General features: G+C 46.0%; 1 protein-coding gene and 1 pseudogene across 3 annotated transcripts in view; both read left to right on the forward strand.

The window, feature by feature from the left end:
- Window positions 1-18,297, forward strand: part of COL28A1 (collagen type XXVIII alpha 1 chain) — a 1,696,952-nt gene that overhangs the window by 1,275,880 nt on the left and 402,775 nt on the right. For all 3 annotated transcript variants that reach the window (XM_069648530.1, XM_069648529.1, XM_069648528.1), the window contains exon 29: window positions 59-139. In XM_069648530.1, the coding sequence (XP_069504631.1) occupies window positions 59-139 (81 nt within the window). The remainder of the gene's footprint in view (window positions 1-58; window positions 140-18,297) is intronic.
- On the forward strand, window positions 11,735-12,414 carry LOC138570343 (polyglutamine-binding protein 1 pseudogene; annotated as a pseudogene).

The raw sequence follows: 18,297 nt of genomic DNA on the forward strand, positions 1-18,297 counted from the left end.
ATGTTTGTTTTATCATTGATTAATTCCAGTTGTTTTTACTGGTCTTATATCCTGACAGGGAGATCATGGACAAAAGGGTGAACTGGGAAAGACAGGTGACAAAGGCGAGATTGGTGATCCTGGGCCTGGAGGACCAAGGGTAAGACAATGTACTGTCATGGTGCCAAGACAACAAGACAGGCATTATTTGAAGTCTTGCTGCATGCAACAAACCGACTGAGCCATGCCCATACTGGTTTTAACTTTGTTCACATGTCTTCATTTGTGCACAGAAAGTGGCACTTCTTTCATTTAAAAATTATGCATTCAATTACACCATGTGTTCTATTGGCATGTCCTTCCTTTCCTGATCACCTGCACTACCTTCCAGCACATGCCTGATTGTGCTGCTTCACTTCCTGTAACAAATGTAGGAGTGCCATACTCTGAGATCTCTTTCCTGATGTGCCCGATATCCCTTCTATGCCTTTAGAAAAGGGTGGATTGTAGTAGCTTTGTTGATATTGCATTTGAAATTGAGGGAACAGTGAAGAATTAATCTGAATGTGATTTACTAGTGAGACCATTAGGGGGCAGTGTGGCAATCCTCCAGCTGGCGTCACTTCTCCCCAGAGGAGAGCCCCTTTACATGAGGCTAGGTAGGTGAGGCCACTAACCAATAGTCCCCCTATGGGTTGTAAAATGCGAGAGGACCTCATGGGGAGGAACTCCCCTCCTGAGGATAATGGCATCAGCCCGGGACATGGTCCCTTTAACGTCTGACCCCATGGGGTAATAACATCCAAACCCTCTCTAGCTATGATACAGTCTGAAGCCATTTGTTGTTGTAAACTGTCAGATAATCTCGCTCTAATGAGTACAGGGATGAAGAAGAAGTTGAGCATGTTACAATCGAGTAGGAAGAGTGCTCAACCAGCTATTGTCAATCAAACTGACATTAGGCTGGGACAGTCCCCACTATTTAAACCAAACGGCAAAGAAGGACTTTGGTCTGTTCAGAATCGAATGAGAGGATGAGAGGGTCCAGAGAAGGAGACCGATGTGAAGAGTGTGATTCGTCGGAACACACAAACGTGTTGTGGATGTTGACAGGGTGTCAGTAATAGCAGCAGTAGAAGTAGAAAGCGAAGAGAGCGTCTTGCAAGTCAGTGACATCTACAGTAGTAGTAGTAGAAGAAGAAGGGGGAAAACAGGGGGCGAGGGAGAGACTGAAGAGTGTTGAAACCGGTCCAACGCCTTACCAGCCCAGGAGAGAGAGACTGGGTGACACGAAGGTGAATCTATCAAGAAAAGGTTGAGTGAAGTGGAAAAGACTGAGCATGGAACACCCAGAGAGTATCTTGATAGTTGACCGAGAGACGACATAATTGAAACCAAGAAACAGTGTGGTGGTGGCGTGACCTGTGGTGGGTGAATCATGCGGTCTGGGAATGACACCAAAACCTCCAGCACTAGCCTACCGCGGAACCGCATAGGCGATTACACGAGAAACAGCCTGGAGTGCAAGCAATAAGCTACCTGGAAGGGCTTGGCAGTCCGGTCTGCCCCCAGCACACAAACGGCCTGTAGCCAAGGACTGCAAAGCCAAGCAGACCCCAATGAAAGAAGAAGGAAGAAACAAAACATCACAGAACAGCAGCAGGCAGAACCGGTGAAATGTTCACCGCCCAGAGCAGGTTAAACGTACAGGAGAAAATCCAGGTGGGAGCCGCGGGATATGTAAGTGAAAGTCAAAGCATATTGTAAGGGTGCAGAAGGAGGACACTGACACACAGTTGGCATAATGATTGCTATAAACGTTTATTTGTTTGAGAAAATAAAGAGAGAACCTAATTTTCCCTATTTCTAAGAGGGGCTTCCCTGCCTCAACTAAAATCCTAAGGTTGTTGTCAGAATGTCCATACAAATCAATCCACTGTCGTCCTGTGTCAAAACCCTACTTCTCTCCCTTACACTTAAACCTAAACCAGAGATAAAGTAAATGTTCTTGGGTCACAAGAATGCCTCTCTTCTTCTGGACTGGCAATAAAAGTTCACTTTCAGATTTGATTTTTCTTAGGGCAATGTTTCCCTTCCGCAGTTCAAAACTGTTCTCAGCACAAAAAAGGTAAAGTTCAAACACTCCTTGCCTATGTCCTTGCACTATGCTTCAGCAAGTCTTTATAATATTGGCTACCAGGAGAATGACTCCCTGCTCCTGGTATCTTAATTTAGAAGTTCAGCACAGCCAGAGGGAATGACTCCCTTACCATGTTCCCATGAGAATTACTCCCTTTTCCTGGGATCTGAGCTTCACAGTTGAATACATCCAGGGGGAATGGCTCCCTTCCCCAGGCATCTTTTCACTTGGTTGCACAGCTCAACAACACCAGGGGGAATTACTCCCCTCCCCTGGCTTCTCCCTTTCTTTAGTAACACAGTTCAACAACACCAAGAGGAATGACTCCCTTACCCTGGCTTCTCTTTTGATTTCAGGCTTCTCAAAAATAGAGTTCATGTATGATAGGGTCCTCCCCTGTGGCTCACTTGGTGCACCACCCTGCCAAGTACTGCCACAAGGAAGATGGCTTGTAGTTTCCTTCTGTTTTGGGTGCATCTTTGCTTCTGCAGACTTGGGTTACTCTCCTGCCGGGTACTGCCATGAGGGAGATGACTCATGTTCTCTTCTTTTATGTGCCATTAAGATTGGGGGGCTGGTCTATGCCCCTGTTGGGGAACCACTTCACCTTATGGCTCTTTCCACTTCTCTCTAGCTCAGGGTTCACATCCCAGCCCCTGAGTTCTAGATCTCTCCTTTTTATATGTTTGTGCAGTAACCCCGACCCTCTGATACCCCCATCCACCAGTCTGTTCACTTCCATACCTTTCCGGGACTTCTGTCTTGGGCTTCGGTCTGCCTGTGTGTTTCCCTTTTCGTGGGTTTGTGTCTCTTCGGGCTTCTTGTGCTCCGTAGCTTATGGCCATTTGCAGTACTTGTACCTGTTACAGACTGCTTAGTCCACCTCTCCTGTGAAGTCGGGCTACTGCTTCCCCAGCAGGTCCTTCAGTGGCGGACCTGCTGGGGAGCCCATCTGCTTCTCTTCGGCATCCTGGACTGCAGCCAGTTCCCGTGCTAAGCAGCTTACTGGTCCTCGGTTCCTCCTGGGATGGCTGAGCAATTCCTTTTTTGCTTCTTATCTGATCTTGCATTGAATAACTAGAATGTGCAGTCGAGTTCCATGGAGTGTTCTCCATGGCTCTGCACCTCCTCCTTGTCCCAGTACTTATCTGATATGCACTCTTTTGGACATCCCTAATCTTCCTCATCTCAGTATCTCTGAGACTCACAGATTTACAAAGGCATATGGGAGTATTGGCAAAATGGCTAGGGGATATGGAGGTGTGTAGGGTGCTGGGTGGTGGATGTCATACCAAGTTCTCCTGGCATGTTCTCTCTTGTCCCCAGAGTGAGATCCTCCTGCTGAGTACCACCCCCAGGGGGGACTGTCAGGCAGTGGCCTCAATACCCTGGCCTCATGGGAAGGGGCTCCCCCTGGGAGAAGTGATGACATCTCGGGATTCATCACAATATACAAAAGAGACTTACTTTGAGCCATGTGCGGGTGCTAAAACATTTGCCTCCAAATATTGAATACACAGATCCTTTGGAAGTCGTCCTCGATAAGATTAACTCCCGGACCCAGGGGGCTTTGAGATCATCATTGGCTAAAACAGTATTCTCCTGGTGTACAGCCCGGAAACTGCCAACCTCCAGTGGGACGTGTCAGTGAGTGAGAGGATAACTCGGAACACACGACAGTGCACAGGATGGTGTCTTCTTTTTTGTCAACACCAGATCCTTCCAAGAGTCAGTGCCCCTTTTAAACCAATGGGACACAAATCTTTTCGAAAAAAAGAACAGGAAGAGAATGCTTTGTTCTGAGCCTGTGCTAGAGACACAGGTTTTTGAAAGACCAAAGAGCAAATGACAAAGCCTCTTTGTCATCCCCGTGGGGCAAATCAAAGGAGGCAGAGAAAGTAGAGGGTGCATGAAACACTTGAAGGGAACTACAAGATCTGTTAAAGAAGTTTAAGATCAGATAGCCTGTAAGAACTGTGTATCATGCTAGGAGAAGGGAGTCATTCTCCTAGCCCCATCTGGTACTCTGTTTGTTTTTTTGTGGTGGACTTGAAAACCTCTCCTTTGTTTGTGAACCTTGGAACATTTCCTGAACTTGAGAACACTGCACCCTTAGAGACACACACCCAGGAGAAGGGAGTCATTCTCCTGCGTTTTAGAAATAACTCTTTTTCTTATATTATAATTTGTGTTTAAGTTCTAGGGATAGAATAGGACTTTGGATACAGACTGTGAACTTCTGATTTGGACTACACAGACTTCCTGACTGCCCGAGTTTTTAGTTTGTTTGAGGTAGGGAAACCAGCCCTAGTTATGAATACATAGGTTTGTTCATTAAAGAAGAACAAGTTACTTACCAACTGGTAAAGTTCTTTCGATTGGATGTTCCTCCAACATATTCCTCATCTTAGATGTATTCCATCCAGCTTTGCTGCTCTTCGGAAATGTTTTCGGCAGAGGGCGCCGTGCGTCGATGTCGTCGAGTCGATGGTCCCTCGAAGGCCTCCGTCGAGGGTAACGTCATCGGGTGTATAAGTAGTACGCGCGGCGCCTGTTGGCCTCAGTTCTGTTTTCCCCCTTTTTAACTTTGATCTTGTACTGTGTAGATTGTGCTAGCAGACAGGTATGAGCCTTGCGAGATTTGAGATGGCACTAACCCAGAAAATCTACAGAGGGGTAGGCTGGGAGGGCGATGAGGAATACGTTGGAGGAACATCCAATTGAAAGAACGTTACCAGTTGGTAAGTAACTTGTTCTTCGATTGGATTGTGTCCTCCAACATATTCCTCATCTTAGATAGACTCCCAAAGCAGTATGGACAATTCCTCTGGAGGAGGGGGTAGATTTTTCGATACTCTTATTGCTGAGTATAGCACTGCTTTTCCAAAAATTAGCTCCCTAGACTGGGAAGCATCCAGGTTATAGAATTTTGAGAAGGTGTGTAGCGAAGACCAAATTGCTGCTTCGCAAATGGATTTTATTGGAACACCTCTTTGAAGGGCCGTGGTGGAGGCGATGCCTCTGGTGGAATGAGCCCTTAACCCTTCCGGAGGGTCTTTTTGAGCTAGTCTGCAGCATTATGAAATGCAAAGCACGATCCAGCGTGAAATTGTCTGTTTTGTCACCGATTGACCCAGTTTCCTTCCTGTGTAACCTATAAACAGCTGGTTGTCCACTCTAAGCCTGGAAAGTCTAGAGATGTAAAAGCTTAAAGCTCTTTTCGGATCCAACCTGTGCAATCTTTCCTCCTCCTTCGAAGGATGGGGTGGAGGATAGAATGCGGGTAAGACAATTTTCTGACTTAAATGAAAATCAGATATTACTTTCGGTAAAAATTGAGGTTTTACCCTCAACACAACTCTGTCCTTATGGAACACAGTATAGGGTGGCCCAGAAGACAGTGCCTGCAATTCGCTCACTCTTCTTGCTGATGTTAGAGCAACCAAGAAGGCTGTTTTCCACGTTAGTAATCTTAATGGACACGTGTGCATAGGCTCAAAAGGAGCACACATTAAGAATTTTAGGACTAAGTTTAGATCCCAGATCGGTACTTGAAATGGGTGAGGAGGAAACACATTAGTGAGTCATTTTAAGAATTGTATTATCAAAGGAATTTTGAAGTAGGAGCATTCCTCCGATGAGCGCTTGAAAATGGAAAGCGCCACAAGGTAACCTTTTATTGTTCCAATATTCAGACCTCTATGTACTAGGGTCAGAAGGAAAGATAATACTTCCGGGATAGAACATAGAAAAGGATCGACATACTTTTCTCTGCACCAGTTGCAAAACGTTTTCTGAAGGCAACGGTATAGAGACTTTGTTGCTGGCCTTCTTGCCGAAAGCAACACCTCCATAACGTCATCTGGAAGGTTCCAATCCTTGTATCTCAGCCTTTCAGATACCAAACATGAAGGTTGAGCGTTTTGACCTCTGGATGGAGAACCGGACCTTCCATTTGAGAGAGAAGGTTTTCTCTCTGAGGAAGACGTACTGGAGGACAGATGGACATGTCTAGAAGGTCCGGGTACCACGTCCTCCTGGCTCAATCCGGGGCAATTAGGATCATGCGGCTCCGAAACCTTCACAACCTCCTGATGACATGAGGAATGATGGGAATCGGAGGGAACGCGTACAATAGTGGGAAATTCCACTCCACCACGAATGCGTCCCCCAGGGCTCCTCTCGGGGGAAATTCCCTTGAGCAATACCTCCTGTTGCAAACAGGTCTACTTGAGGCGTTCCCCAAAGGGCGAAGATCTTTTGAATGACTTCCTGAGCCAGTTCCCATTCGCGGGATACTGTGCTCTGCCTGCTCAGAGAATCTGCCGTCATATTCTCTTCCCTGGCTAGATGAATCGCTGTTAAAGAGATTCCCTCCTGAATCACCCAATACCAGAGCTGCATTGCCTCTCTGCACAGGGGTAGTGACCTCACGCCTCCTCTTTTGTTTAGGTAGTGCATGGCTACTGTGTTGTCCGTCATTATCAGGACATTCTTTCCCCTGACAGATGGCAGGAAGGCCTTCAGCGCTAGTCTGATTGCCCTCAGCTCTAAAAGGTTGATATGTAGTTTGGACTCTGATGGAGACCAACGACCGCTGATTATCAAATCGTTGACATGAGCTCCCCACCCCAGGAGTGAGGCGTCCGTCACTACTGTGATCTCTGGCCATGGTTGCCAAAAAGGTTCTCCTCTTAGGATGTTCTCTGTACAGGTCCACCATAGAAGGTCTTGTCTGACCTTGTTCGGAATCTGAAGAAGATCCGTCATTTAACCCGAGAACTGGGACCATTGAGTCTTTAGGGCCCATTGAAGGGATCTCATTCTCAAGCGTGCCTCTGGCACCAGAAAGATGCAGGATGCCATGAGGCCGAGCAACCTTAAAAAGTCGTAAGCGTGGAGATTTTGGGCATTTTGGAATTTGGAAACCATCTGAAGAATGTCTTGAGCCCTGGACTTGGGAGGCAAGCTCTTTCCCAAGGATGTGTCTAATACAGCTCCTATGTACTGAAGCTGTAGGGAAGGTGTCATCTGTGACTTCTTGAAATTGAGGGAGAAGCCCAGTTTATGGAGGAAGTGGCAGGTGACTTTCAGATGATCCAGTGCTTGCTCGGCAGAGCGCACTCTGATCAACCAATCGTCCAGACATCCTTGTTCGGAATCTGAAGAAGATCCGTCATTTAACCCGAGAACTGGGACCATTGAGTCTTTAGGGCCCATTGAAGGGATCTCATTCTCAAGCGTGCCTCTGGCACCAGAAAGATGCAGGATGCCATGAGGCCGAGCAACCTTAAAAAGTCGTAAGCGTGGAGATTTTGGGCATTTTGGAATTTGGAAACCATCTGAAGAATGTCTTGAGCCCTGGACTTGGGAGGCAAGCTCTTTCCCAAGGATGTGTCTAATACAGCTCCTATGTACTGAAGCTGTAGGGAAGGTGTCATCTGTGACTTCTTGAAATTGAGGGAGAAGCCCAGTTTATGGAGGAAGTGGCAGGTGACTTTCAGATGATCCAGTGCTTGCTCGGCAGAGCGCACTCTGATCAACCAATCGTCCAGACATGAATCCCCCCTCTCCTGAGGTGCGCTGCCACTACTACCATTAACTTGGTGAAGACCCTCGGGCGGAGGTCAACCCGAATGGCAGGACTTGAAACTGATAGTGTGATTCGCCAACTACGAACCTCAGGTATTTTCTGTGTTTGAGATGAATCGACACATGAAAATAAGCATCCTGGAGGTCCAATGACACCAACCAGTCCTGGAGTTGTAGGGCCTGAAGGATCTGAGAAAGGGTAACCATCTTGAACTTGTCCTTCCTGAGGAACTTGTTCAAGTTTCTTAAGTCCAAGATGGGTCTCAGTCCTCCGTCCTTTTTGGGGATCAAAAAATACGGAGAGTACCAACCCTTGTTCCTCTCCGCTGCAGGTACTGCTTCTATAGCACCTTTCTCCAGCAGGGTTAGAACTTCTTGCTGTAGGATCGGGTTTGAAAGTTTCAACGGGTGTCTCCCTGGTGGATTGCTTTGAGGTTGCTTTAGAGAAGGAAGGCAATAGCCTTGAGCTATTATTTCTAGAGCCCAAACATCTGAAGTAATGGCTCGCCATTCTTGCAGATGCTGCCACAGCCTGCCTCCTACAGGTGTTTTGTGGTGCAAGTCCTCAAAGTGGTTTTGTGGCGGATGTTGCAGCTGCTGATGGCAAAGAGGCTGCAGCTGGAGCTGGCTTAGTACGTTTTCCTCATCCACCACGAGTGGCCTTTCTTCGGCCCCTTTGACTGGCCATTCCTCTCGTCTTTCCGTATGAGGTGTAATAACGATAGGATCGTCCCCTCCATGATTGCCCTTGCGCATGAAAAGGCTGAGGTTGCCTAATAGCAGCTCCTAAGGATTTTGCCGCTGCTTTTGAGGTCTGCAACCTCTCAAGGCTCTCGTCAGCCTTGTTGCCAAAAAGGTGAGACCCGTCAAAAGGCATCTGCAGAAGGCGGTTCTGTATGTCCAGTGCAAAACCTGACTTCCGTAACCATGCAAACCTGCGCATTACTCTGCTAGTGCCCATAGACCTGCTTACACTATCCGCAGTGTCCAATCCAGATTGAAGGGATTCCTGCATGGCCTCCTTTCCAACCTTCCCTTTCTTCCCCTTCTGGTATGTGCTCCGCCGCCATATCGATGCACTCCCAAAGAGTGTACGAAAATGTTGCCAAGGCACATGTGGAGTTGACACATTTTAATGCCATGCTCCCGGCTGAAAATACCTTCCGTGCCCAACCATCCACACGCTTATCGTCCCTGTCTGGAGGGATAGATGGGTACGCAAGTTTGTTGGAAGCTGTGGCTGCTTGTATGACCAAACTCTCGGGAGTTGGATGTTTTGACAGATAGCCGGGGTCGCTACTGGCTGAGCGGTTTTTGATGCGAGGGATTTATTTACCGGAGGAATAGAATCCAGAGTTTCCCAATTCTTGGCCACCCTGTTTTGTAAGGCTACATGAAAAGGTAGTACTGGGTCTTCAGTAGGACCATGGTCCAATATGTCTGTTAAATCGTCCTGGACCAATTGGGCTGGTGGTCTAGCCCATCCCAAGTAATCTACCACCTTGGTCATTAACTGACGGTAAGATGGATTGGCATGCTCTCCTGGATCTGGTCTACCGAAGTCATTCTCAGGAGAGGTGTCAATGCCACTTGCATTGTGTAAGGACTCCACCAAATCCCTCATTCTGCTTTCCTCTGAGATCAAGCATTCTGGGACATTTGAGGTGCCATACTCCAATCCAAAAGGTACATTTTCCTCCTCGGATCTCTCCTGTTCCTCAAAAATTGAGGTCAAGGATTTGAAAAACTCCTTACTAGGGAGAGGCTTGAAAACCTTCTCTGGGAGAGGAGGAGGAAGATGTGTAGTACCAGGCTCTGAAGGAATTACATGTTTTTTAACTTTTTCCTTCTCTTTTTCTGGCTGCCCTGGCTTGGTTGGAGCCTTTGGCGCCGAGGGTTTCGGCGTCGACGTCGATAAAGGCGTCGATGGCGTCGATGACATAATAGTTTGCTTCGAGGGCGTCGAGGCGGCCTTCGACGGTTTCCCCTTCGAGGTGTGATAGGTCTCAGATGGCGTCGGTGACCTCAATCGGTCGACTCGACTCGAGCGTTTATCGATCGGCGTCCTGGAAGGTTCCCTATCCTTCCTTTTACGATCACCCAGACTCGAGAGCGCGCGAGTGTCGGAGCGATGACGCTCCCGGCCAGTTTCCGAAGAAAGCGCGGACCGAGGCTTTGCCTTCTCAAACACCTCCATCATTTTGACCCTGAATGCTTCCCACTCTTCGGTAGACTAATGTTTTGTGGGGCATTCAATTTTCGGAGACTCATCCGACGACGAGCAGGAGGGAGACCTATGGCGTCGTTTTTTTGACTTTTTCGACGAAGACGACGAGCAATGAGAATCGCTTCTGGATCTAGATCGATGCCTTTCGCATCGAGGATATTTTTCCCCATGGGGTCTCGACTCGACGCTAGAGGCCTTTCGATCCTTCCGACCTACCTGTAGCTTTCCTCTCCTTTCTCGCAAGGCCTTCCCCATCATCGCCTGACACTTCGAACAGGCCTCCATGTCGTGGCCTTTCCCGTGACACCACAAGCACTTGCAGTGCGGGTCTGTGATCGACATTTTTGAGCCACACGACTTGCATTTCTTAAAACCCGATCTCGGGGTCATGGTTGGCGTCGATGACGAGGACATAATTACTTCTCGTTATATTATATTTCTTGACAGAACTCGAGGCGTGCCGAATGTCCGAAGCAACGTACTGCGGAAAAACGGAACTGAGGCCAACGGGCACCGCGCGTACTACTTATAAACCCGATGACGTCACCCTCGACAGAGGCCTTCGAGGGACCATCGACTCGACGACATCGACGCACAGCGCCCTCTGCCGAAAAAATTTCCGAAGAGCAGCAAAGCTGGATGGAATACATCTAAGATGAGGAATACGTTGGAGGACACAATCCACTCGAAATAAAAGTTTATAGCAATCACTATAAAACCGTTTGGTCAGACTCCTCATTCCATGCTGCCACAGCAGATGGCATTAGGGATTGGGATTCAAGAAGAGTGGTAGAGATAAGTAGCTGAATTCAGTTTAGAAGGATTTATGTTTTAGAAAATGGTGGGGATATCAAAGAAACTCGTTATGACGTCAAGATAGTTCTTCAGGTGGTAAATGTAATCCAAGGTGGCACTTTAGACTAAAGGTGGGGGTCTTCCCCATACTGGTGTATGGACAGCTCTGTGACCGACTGAGAAAAATGAAATCTAAAATAGCTAATTCGCTGGGCTATAAATCACTCAGAAGGATCATAATCCTGTTTTAGCTCTCTGTGGCTTACCGGACAAGAACTTCCATTTTGATACCAGTCAACTCCTGTACAAAAGAGCAATCTAGCCAAAATGTTAAGCAAACGTCCTCTGATCAAGAGTACCAACAGGAACCCATATCATTGGGTGTAACCTGTAAGATACAGAGGCCTCATAGATATTGCATGTCAATTTGCGGTTGGAAAATATGGTGACAACATGTTACTAGGTAAGATAAGGATATGTGAAATTGACACATACATCACGTTTTTACACTGATGTACAGTTGATAGGCCACCTCTATCCCCAACAGGTGACATCGACACCAAGAGGCAAAATATACTCACCACATACAGGAACCTAATTGGTATAGGGCTGCACTAGCATAACATTGTCCAATGCATCACACAAACAGACTTGCAAACCTATAGCATGGATATTTCACATCCTGGATTCCAGATTTCGATGTTTTGGCCATGACAAATATGGTGGCTGGAAGATTTTGAATGAATCATTACTTATTGTATTGCTATCGAAATCCCTCCAGGCTATGTTTTTCAGCCTGCTGTGCCATTACAGACATGAAAAGACCACATGCAAATCGGGCTCAGTCCCACCCCATTGAACACGCTGCTAAATTGTCACTGTCAGTTGTGATCTGCACCCAGAGCAATCAATGCGATAGGCTGCTGTTAATGGATTGAACAGCCCCAACAAGATTGTTGGGGCCGTTCCTCTAATGAGAGCTTGTCGCCATTACAGCCTGCATGAGTGAGAGACTGAGCCTGAAGAAGCCCGGGATTCTGAAGCATGTGGATGCTGAGCCAGAAGAGGAAATCATTGCAGAGGACTTTGACAAGGACCATGTGAATTATGAAGCCATTCAAGTGGAAAATCGGCCTCTGAACTGGTGCAAGGTGCTGGACCCCCTCTGCAGACTTCTGTATAACTGGAATGTGGAGTCTGACCTGGTGCCCTGGTTGTTGCCCAATGACCCCAATGCAGTTATACCAGTTGTAACGAAACCAGAAATATAATCCAAAACTGCCGAACCAGAGGAAAAATTGAGAAGGCCCAAGAGAAAGTGGCGAAAACTGAAGTAAGAGAGCAGAGTGAAGTAAGAGAATGAAGCGATGTAAGAGAGCTAATTGAAGTAAGGGAGTGGAATAATACAAGAGACTGAGGTGACACGAGAGAGGAGTGATGGAAGAGAGAGGGGCGGAGGAAGAAATAGGCGCGTTCATCGGCGAGAGAATGCAGCACCCTATTCCAAAGGGAGGAAAGTGATGAACTCGATCCCATGGATCCAAGTGCTTACTCTGATGCCCTTGTTGGCAGTTGGTCCTCTGGTTTGCAGAAGCATAATGAGGCCAAAACACGGGCTGACACCACAGCAGCTGGACCACTACCCATGTCCTGGGACAGTTCTACACGCGAGGCCTCGTGAGCCAAACAGTTGCCAGAGTGATCCCCTCACTCATCCAATGACCTACTTGTGTCCTTTTTCATTAAAGAATGTTTTCAATTATCATTATATGGAGTAGATGTTTGTCATTTTAAGAATCAAAGCTGACCACTTGTTTATCTTGTGTTCCACCGTCTATGGCCCCTTGCAGCAGGAAAGGAATGGCCTTTGGCTTTTCATGATGGCCACTCATGTTTTTTCGCTCCTAAAAAAAGGCAGCACACTTTCATGGAATATGTTTTTGTTTTAAGGTTAAAAGGCAAATCCTTATTGAGGCCTCAATCGAGTTCAGTGCTGGTTTCTGTGGCATCTTGTACTAGTACTATTATTTATAACCTTGTATGGGGCTTTCATTAAAGGAAGAATCACACGGAGGACATATGGAACACCAAATTATTTTCCTAATTGTTTTTCCATTGTGGTAGAAATGTTGCTTTCAACAGTATGCAATACAATGTTAAGAAACCATTGAATTGGTGACTAGAGGTTCATGACCTCGGGTACCCTTAGGAACATGGAGAGGGAATGCACCTTTAAGCTAAATATTAATTCCTTGCTGGTTAAAAGTGCATGTATTCTCAAATGCTAACTCCGAGGGTTCCCCCAAAATAAATACATACATCCTGCTGATATAACGCCAAGCAGTGATGCCCAGGATTCCAGGGAGCAAACCAGCAGGTGGAAGGCAAATCCTTGGCACAGTCCTTATGCGTACCCTATGTTGTGAGGTGATCTGTCTAATGATTGCAATCCCTCCTCAATGCAAAGTGAACCTGTATTCCTGTTCAACTATGTGTGGACATTTCGCATGATTTTCTTTTTGCCTGTTTTTGTAAAAATCCTGAGTGTCTGTAAATAAAATGCCAGTTTTATAATGTGAAAAATAAAAGTATGTGCTAGTGTACATCAGCAATGAGCTGGTAGCAAGATACATTGCACCAATTGATGTGTAATATTGCATAGTGTGCATGAGCTATGAAAGATAACAGCTCCCAATGATTCAGTGATCAACACTAACATACTGTTGTAGTTGTAGAGTTGGTGCCACACAGGGGTCTAGCGCATGCATCCAGTAAAATACCTGCAGTGATAAAAACATGTCAGGTGATATCTGTTGCCAACAGGAAGAACAAGAGTCACATACATGTTTACGAACGAGTGAGGTCAACAAAATATTTGGGAAGATGCAACCACACAAAACAGTCCACCTTTACTTGTGTTTCCAGATACAAGCATTCCCTGGAGTCCCTATTTTGTATGTAATTTGACTGGTTTAAAAGATTCACTCCCCATTCAGACAATGTGGCGACTTACTTGCACTTGCCCTGGTGCCACTAGCAGTGAATTCTGATTAGCCTTCCCCCAGGTCTTTGCCAAATCACACATTGAAGGGGGATTAATCACACGTTCGACAACCAACTTGAAAATTATAAAGGTGTTAATTCAGGATCATTACATTTGAGGGTAAAAATAATAAATGGAGGGCAATATTTAAACTTACGATCGGTCAATTAATCAGTGGCTGGCCAAATGTGTCTGTGTAGGGTACATAATATGTGTGTCCTGTCAATCTAACCAAACCCGGGCCTTGTTCCCTACAAAAAGCCACTCAACATTCGTAAAAAGGCTTCTGTGTGCTCTTCCTGTGTCACTCAGACTCCTCAGGTTCCAGTGTCCAATAACTTCTTTCTTGATAAGCGTGCTTTCCTGACTACTTTCCACATGTGTTTTAGTGACAAAACTCTTCCTTTGGTCTCTGGCAGTCACCAATTGGGGTACACTGGAATTCACAGCTGAATCTGGCTTTCACTGATTCCCAGAGGCAAAGTCAAACAAGGGGTAGGAGAGTTGGTTGCACCGGGATGTTTTTTAGAGTCTCACTATGTCCCCATCGCAGGGTCTTGGCTCCACTACCCATCAACCCATTTGTATGCTCATTTTTGATTTCTCAACATGTGCTTTTACATAAGGGAACCTTTCTTAGCCCCCCTTTCTCTCCATATTCCTCTCCTGCTTGGTCTTCACCTCCTTGATACACCACCACATGCTTATTTCTCCCCTCCTCCCAGGCTGACTCTTCACAGGCTCAAGGCTCACCTTATGGACGTCTGTCTCTTCAGGCTTCTCTCGCAAGACACATGCCCTCCTGTAATCTCCTCCTCAAAGCTTTTACAGATCAAAATCCTTTCCTCCTCTCCAGTCTTGCCACCCATCTCCTCTCGCTGGTGGTCTTTTTCTCTGCCTCTCTTTTCTTGTCAAGCTCCTCTTTCCTCTTGCTGACATTCCTCCTGCTCTACTCATCTTCACTCCTTTCGCTTTACTTTTACTTCATACTTGTTTTCCTCCTCCTCGCCACATCGTTTACCCTCCTTTCCCTTTTTGATGCTCCTCCTCCTCGCTTTTCACCCTTATCTCCTCAAATTTTTCTCCTCTCCTCCTATCTCCTTCAAACCTCCTCCTCTGTCCAACTGATGACCCGCCTCCCCTCCTCTACACCCAGTTTACACTCCTCTCGTTAAATGATGTTCCAACTCTCTTATATTCCTCTCATTTCACCCTTCAACTATTGCCAGCTTCTTTCCTCCATCTCACTCTCACGCTCTCTCTCTCTCTCTCTCTCTCCCTCCCTATATCTGACCCCTTCGCTAGCAACCTCCAAACACACTCCTTACCCAAACAAACACATCCTTATGTTCAACCTTTCCATTTAAATATGGCCCTATCTCCACCTCCAAATATCACCCTGTTCTAACTGGGTTCAGGTGTGATAAGTTTTTGGAGTATTATTGGATTACAAGATTTACTCTATGTCCCTCCAGTTGTATATTCAGCCTCTTCACCTCTCTGATTACCTCCGCAAGGATCTTGCAACCATCTTCACTTTGATTGTTTTACATGTTTTAGTAGAGCAAGTGCTTTTAAACTATGTGCTCCTTAGATCCACTCTTTCTCTTCTTCGTGTGCCCGAGCCTGTAACCAAATCGTTCGCCCCACATGGCCAAACGCACCTTCAGATGAAGCTCCTTTTTTTCTCTATGAAGGATTTCCTACTCCTGCATGTTGTGTATCTTCCTGCTGACTTGGGAGTTGAGGTTGTATATTCAGGTACCAGAGATTGCCTAAAGTACTATCTTGTTAATTTCCCTTAAATGTGCATCACCATATTGTGGCATCATGTAATATATCCCTGCCAACCATGTTCTTCTTCTTCTTGTACATTCCCTCTGGAATTTGGGATTACCCATGATCATAGAAAGCTTTTTCCTGGCCCCCTCGAAACAGTCATAAAGGTTTTGAAGGTCAATGCCAAGAATAGCTTCTTCTAGGAGTTCAGTCGTCATCGCTATATCTGCCTAAAAGCGATCATCAATTCAGTAGTGTAGGTTGTTGGATTATTATTAAAGAACGTGTCAACATGTTTCATCATTTCATATGTGAGGACACAAGTTAAGGACATTAGCATTTAGAATCCCAGTGTATTACCATGAAAAAAATTATAAAGGGGAAAACATCTACATTGATAAGAGCACATACATTACATTATTAAATATTATTGGATTATTTGCATACGTTAATCAGATCATCAATATGTTATTCGTTTTTGTGTATACTGAAACCCCAACAAGGATTTCTACAGTTTGCGTTGAAAGCCTAAAAAGAATTGTACTGCATGCCTATCTAAACGAATAGGTTGAAAAATGTTTTTATTTAGCCTGACATTAAGGCTAACGCACTCTTAAACAAAATCATGGAGTCTGACATCTTGTTTGTTATAGCCAAGATGTTTAGACAAAGTGTGTTTATGCAAGGAGCACATATTCATTAATTTGATTAGAAAAAATACAGAGAATAGAGGAATTTGTCATTAACACTGCTGCAAAGAAGTTATTTTGATCTGCAAAGTATATTCTGAAATTAATGGATTATGAACTGCGGTCAAGGTATTGTCCTTCTGTAAGCAGTTCGCTCTTGTGCTCACATTGACCTTTAACTGAAAAACCATTAGTCAAAATTAGTAGAGGTTTTCTATAAATGCAAAAGTACCTCAGGTATAAGGTAATGGAAAAAATTGCATTAATGAAGCAAGTTGCTGCCCCAAGTTGAAATCCACATAGAAAATATACATTAGAGGAACGTAGTAATCGTTTTTCTACACCTTCTGGTACATGGCCTATGATCTAAAGAATTCTCAAACAAACGCTTTCAAAACAACTAACAGAAAGGTGAAGAAAAGGTTTCTTTTTAAAGTGACACTTAATTACAAAACTATTCAGAACTATGATACTATGGGCCTGATTCATGGAATGTTTTCCTATGGGATCGCGCCATTCTAAAACACTTCCATGAATCAGTCCCTATATGTGGTTGGAGATTATGAAAATGTTACCCACTTAAGCCCAGTAGAAACACAGACTGCCCAAACCTAAGGACAGGGAAAGCTGTGTGGCAAACAGGATTTTTCAAACTGTGCATAACAGTGACCTAACCTCAGGGGAAAGAACGGAAGTATAATGGCCGTAGAGCCAGGTGGGACACAGAGCCAATGAAGGGGGGAGGGAAGGGAAGAATCAGGAAGTCATGGGTATAAAAGGCCTGTAGTAGAGGGCCAGAGTGAAAGGTGTTTGGGTGAGGCAAGGAGGTGTGCAGGTGGACCAAAAGAGCAGGAGGAGGATGGAAGGTGGAACGCATTGCTGATGAGGTTATTGTGCAGTGCAGCAAGGGCAGGTACTGTGTTGACTGTGAGAGAGATAGGTGCTAAGGAGAGAGACTGAGGCTGTAACTGTGAGAGTGTGCACCGGGGTAAGTGCGAGAAGGGGGAGTGGAAGAGAGTAAGTGTGTGAGGGAAGTTGAGAGTAGAGATATTAGAGGAGGTTGGAGAAAGGAGGTACTAGTTGGTGAAAGATAGCGCAGAGATAGGGGGTTGGACTAGTTGGTGGAGCAGGAGAGATAGAGAGAGAAAGGGAGTAGAAGTGCATGATAAGATTGGAGGGATATGTGAGAAACCAGAAGAAGTCTCACCCGCTATTCTCCGGGGGTCTCTCTCTCAGGTGGCCAGGGCACAGACATATCATTTGGATCCAGACCCTGGGGGTGGACAGTGCGGGATGATCACCTGGGTGAGGGGTCTTCAGGGAGTGGAAGTGGGACACTTGATGGCGAGGCGCGGTATCCACCTCCCTGTAACACCTTTACCCCATCCTACCCGGAAGGATATGTGGGAACTTTACGCCCCTTTCCCTTCAAGAACAGTTTCACATGGACAGCCCGCTCTGGGAGAAAACAGACTCACACCGAAGCACTGTACCTGACATGCCCCACTGCTATGGTCAGGCAAGGTCAGGCAATTACTGGTAAACACTCACACCTGACTTCCATTAAACTTCCCCACACGGATAAAAGGTGGAGCACAAGAGCACACTGGGAATGAGGCAAAGCACACAAAGGAACAGTATTTTCCAGATAGCAGCTGAACGAGCGAAGAAAGATGGCAAACCAAGAAGGGTGCGCAAGGAGGGAGATACCCTTGACATTTCCGGCGAGAGACTGTTACTTTCAAGAGTCCTTCAGAGTAAAAAGCATAAGGCCAGGAAAGCAGACTGTATAATCCTGCATTGTGTGTTGGAGATACCCGGGGCCCTCCTGCACGGTTGACTGAGTCGGGGAGGAGCAGCAGCTGCTGTGGTACCGTCCTTGGTTCCAAGATCAAAGCAGCACCACAAAGATCAACACAGCCGGTCTGTGTTGAAATCAAGGTTTCAACCGACAACATTGTATAAAGAGCGCAAGAATGAAGATTGGTAACGTGTGTGATGAAAGACGCGAGAAAAGCTTATGGATGTTTGAACTTAACAGTGAAAAGATACA

The sequence above is a fragment of the Ambystoma mexicanum genome, chromosome 2q (assembly GCF_040938575.1).
Source record: "Ambystoma mexicanum isolate Mex_15411 chromosome 2q, UKY_AmexF1_1, whole genome shotgun sequence".
Lineage (NCBI taxonomy): Eukaryota > Metazoa > Chordata > Amphibia > Caudata > Ambystomatidae > Ambystoma > Ambystoma mexicanum.